The 2431-nt window shown below is 34.3% G+C and overlaps 1 protein-coding gene across 1 annotated transcript; it reads right to left on the bottom strand.

Moving 5' to 3' along the window:
- Nucleotides 1-1469: 1469 nt before the first annotated feature.
- On the bottom strand, nucleotides 1470-2186 carry LOC134684303 (homeobox protein MSH-B-like). The gene has a single exon (XM_063543589.1). It carries the CDS (start codon nucleotides 2184-2186, stop codon nucleotides 1470-1472), a length of 717 nt encoding a protein of 238 aa, XP_063399659.1.
- Nucleotides 2187-2431: the final 245 nt, after the last annotated feature.

The following is a 2431-nucleotide window of genomic DNA, read 5'->3' on the forward strand; positions in this document are numbered from 1 at the left end:
TGTCCTTGGTTGATGAGTTGCCTGATGGGAAATCATACCGTATCTTCTTTATTTTTATATATAATATACTTAATAGAGTTTATACCGGGATTTAGTTTGGTTCTCGTAATTCAATCAGGTCTATGTTTTGTTTTTGCTGAGTGAATAATATAATTTGTAAATGCAAAACTACAGTTCTAACATTGTGAAGGTAAAAACGGGGGATCTCAAAAAACATGCTTAACCCCGCCTTGTTTTTTGCAAGTCGGAAACCTTTAGACTTTAGTCTCTGTTAGTCTTGTGTATTTTTAAAAGAAATAGTTCATTTGGATATGTTTCAGAGTTTATAGTGTGGGGTCCATTTTGCTGAGCTTTTAGATGATTACTGCTAAAGGGCCCGCTGAAGCCAGCCTCTGGAAATTTCTCGTTGAGCGGGTTTCTGCTCTATGTTCCGAGTCGTCTCTCTTTGCTCCATTCCCCGTCTTCATTCTCTATTTTATTTTATTTAAATTCGGCATAAAATCAATTACATTACAAATTGCACTTCTATGTAGCGTAAGAAATTGGGTAAATTATTGACGGTACATGTAAAAAATACTTTTTTACACAAGACGACCTGTTGTGTTTGTCGTGAAAACTAGATATTTAACTGACAAATATTATAATTTATAAATTCTAATGTATCGTGTAAAATTATCGGTATTAGTACTAATAATTACTATTCTAATGTGCACTCTATACTTTTAAATATAACAGATGATATACAAAAAAAATATTCTTTCTAACATCAATCAATTTGCCAGTCACATTGTGAACAGTTTACATTATAGACAACGAAACACTCCCAAAAACTTAACTTTATAAAGTGCACAAGAAAAATGCAAATTCTCAATTTTTTCACTAGCAGGGTCATTTTCAAATCTCGTCAATTCTCCCTTTTACATTATTAGAAGGAGTTGGAGGTGCTAACAGCATCATCTAAGCGATAGGCGATATAATTATCAATAATGGGATTTTGATAGAATTAGCATATTTGATATATTTATAAAAACGTTTCACAAATGTCATATATAAGCTTTTCGTTGATTTCGAAATTCTACAGACAAACGGTAAGGATATAGAGGGATGACACATATAATGTACCGGGTATATTGACACATATAATGTACCGGGTATATACTAGCATGGCACCGCAAACGGTCACCAAGTTTAATACTACTAGACTCTGCATGGAGGAAAGCAATAAATGATACAAGCTAGTGTAAGCTCCAATATTTATGATTTTAATTAAATGGAAGAAGTGATAGGAGTAAAACATGAGTGCTAATGTACATCAATGCGTTTTGTTTTGTTTTGTTTTGTTTTGGGATGAGGACAGGAGTTACAATTAAAAACATAATAGAAAATAAGACACGTTAATATATATAAATTTCCATTTTTTTTTACACCAATAACAAATCAGAATAAATAAAACAAACACATACATATCTTTAACAAAGTTGACGCGACTGTTGTGATGCACTGCTGTAGAACTGCTGACTGTAACCAGGATACACACACGATAACATACCATACGTAGACGGTGAGAACACAGGAAACCGTGAGTATGACTGCTGACTATTGTTATTGTTCAATTCCAACGTTCTTGGGCCAGGTTTACCGACACCAACGAACTGTGACAATTCTGGTGAACCGTGGTAGCCGGTACTTTTGATGTGACGTTTTTCTTTCATTCTTCTATTCTGGAACCACCATTTAATTTTGTGCTGACTGAGTTTGAGTTTCTTGGCGAGCACTGGTCGATCTTCAATCTGGAGATATTTGCTGTTACTGTAGTATCGCTCTAGATCCAACAGTTGTGAGTTTGTGAAGGGAATTTTGGCTCTCTTTGTTGGTTGATCGGACTTTGCCGAGTTGTCGGAGGATGAACCAGGCGACGAACAATCTTTTGATTCGGAGTCTAAAGAGCTGAAACTGTTATCATCGGAATCATCGAGTCGTTTCCTCTTGCATTGCAGATGATGAGTTGAGATGGTTAGCGGAAGAATTATATCTGCTGTAATTGGCTGGTTGATGTTTGTTAGACATATGTCGTGTATATGGTTGACAACTGCATCAGTACAGACGGGATCCGTAATCCTGCTGCTCTTTGATAGTACTTCAATACTGAAGGATATCTTGGTTGGAAGGTTCTGTTGATAAGCCATTGGTATATATTAGTATATCACTTTTTTTTTTTTTTTTTTTTTTTTTTCTTTTTTTTTTTTTTTTTTTTTTTTTCTATAGAACACTACGGCCAAAAACAATTTTTTTTTTTTTTTTTTTTTTTTTTTGTGGGGTAGGCATTTTTTGCCCCCTTAACAAAAAAATGTATAACAATCTAATAGGGCCTGGGCTTATCTCGCCCTTTATTTAAATATTTTCAAATACAAATTATTCAGTTCAGCTAGCT

The sequence above is a fragment of the Mytilus trossulus genome, chromosome 9 (genome assembly GCF_036588685.1).
Source record: "Mytilus trossulus isolate FHL-02 chromosome 9, PNRI_Mtr1.1.1.hap1, whole genome shotgun sequence".
Classification (NCBI taxonomy): Eukaryota; Metazoa; Mollusca; class Bivalvia; order Mytilida; family Mytilidae; genus Mytilus; species Mytilus trossulus.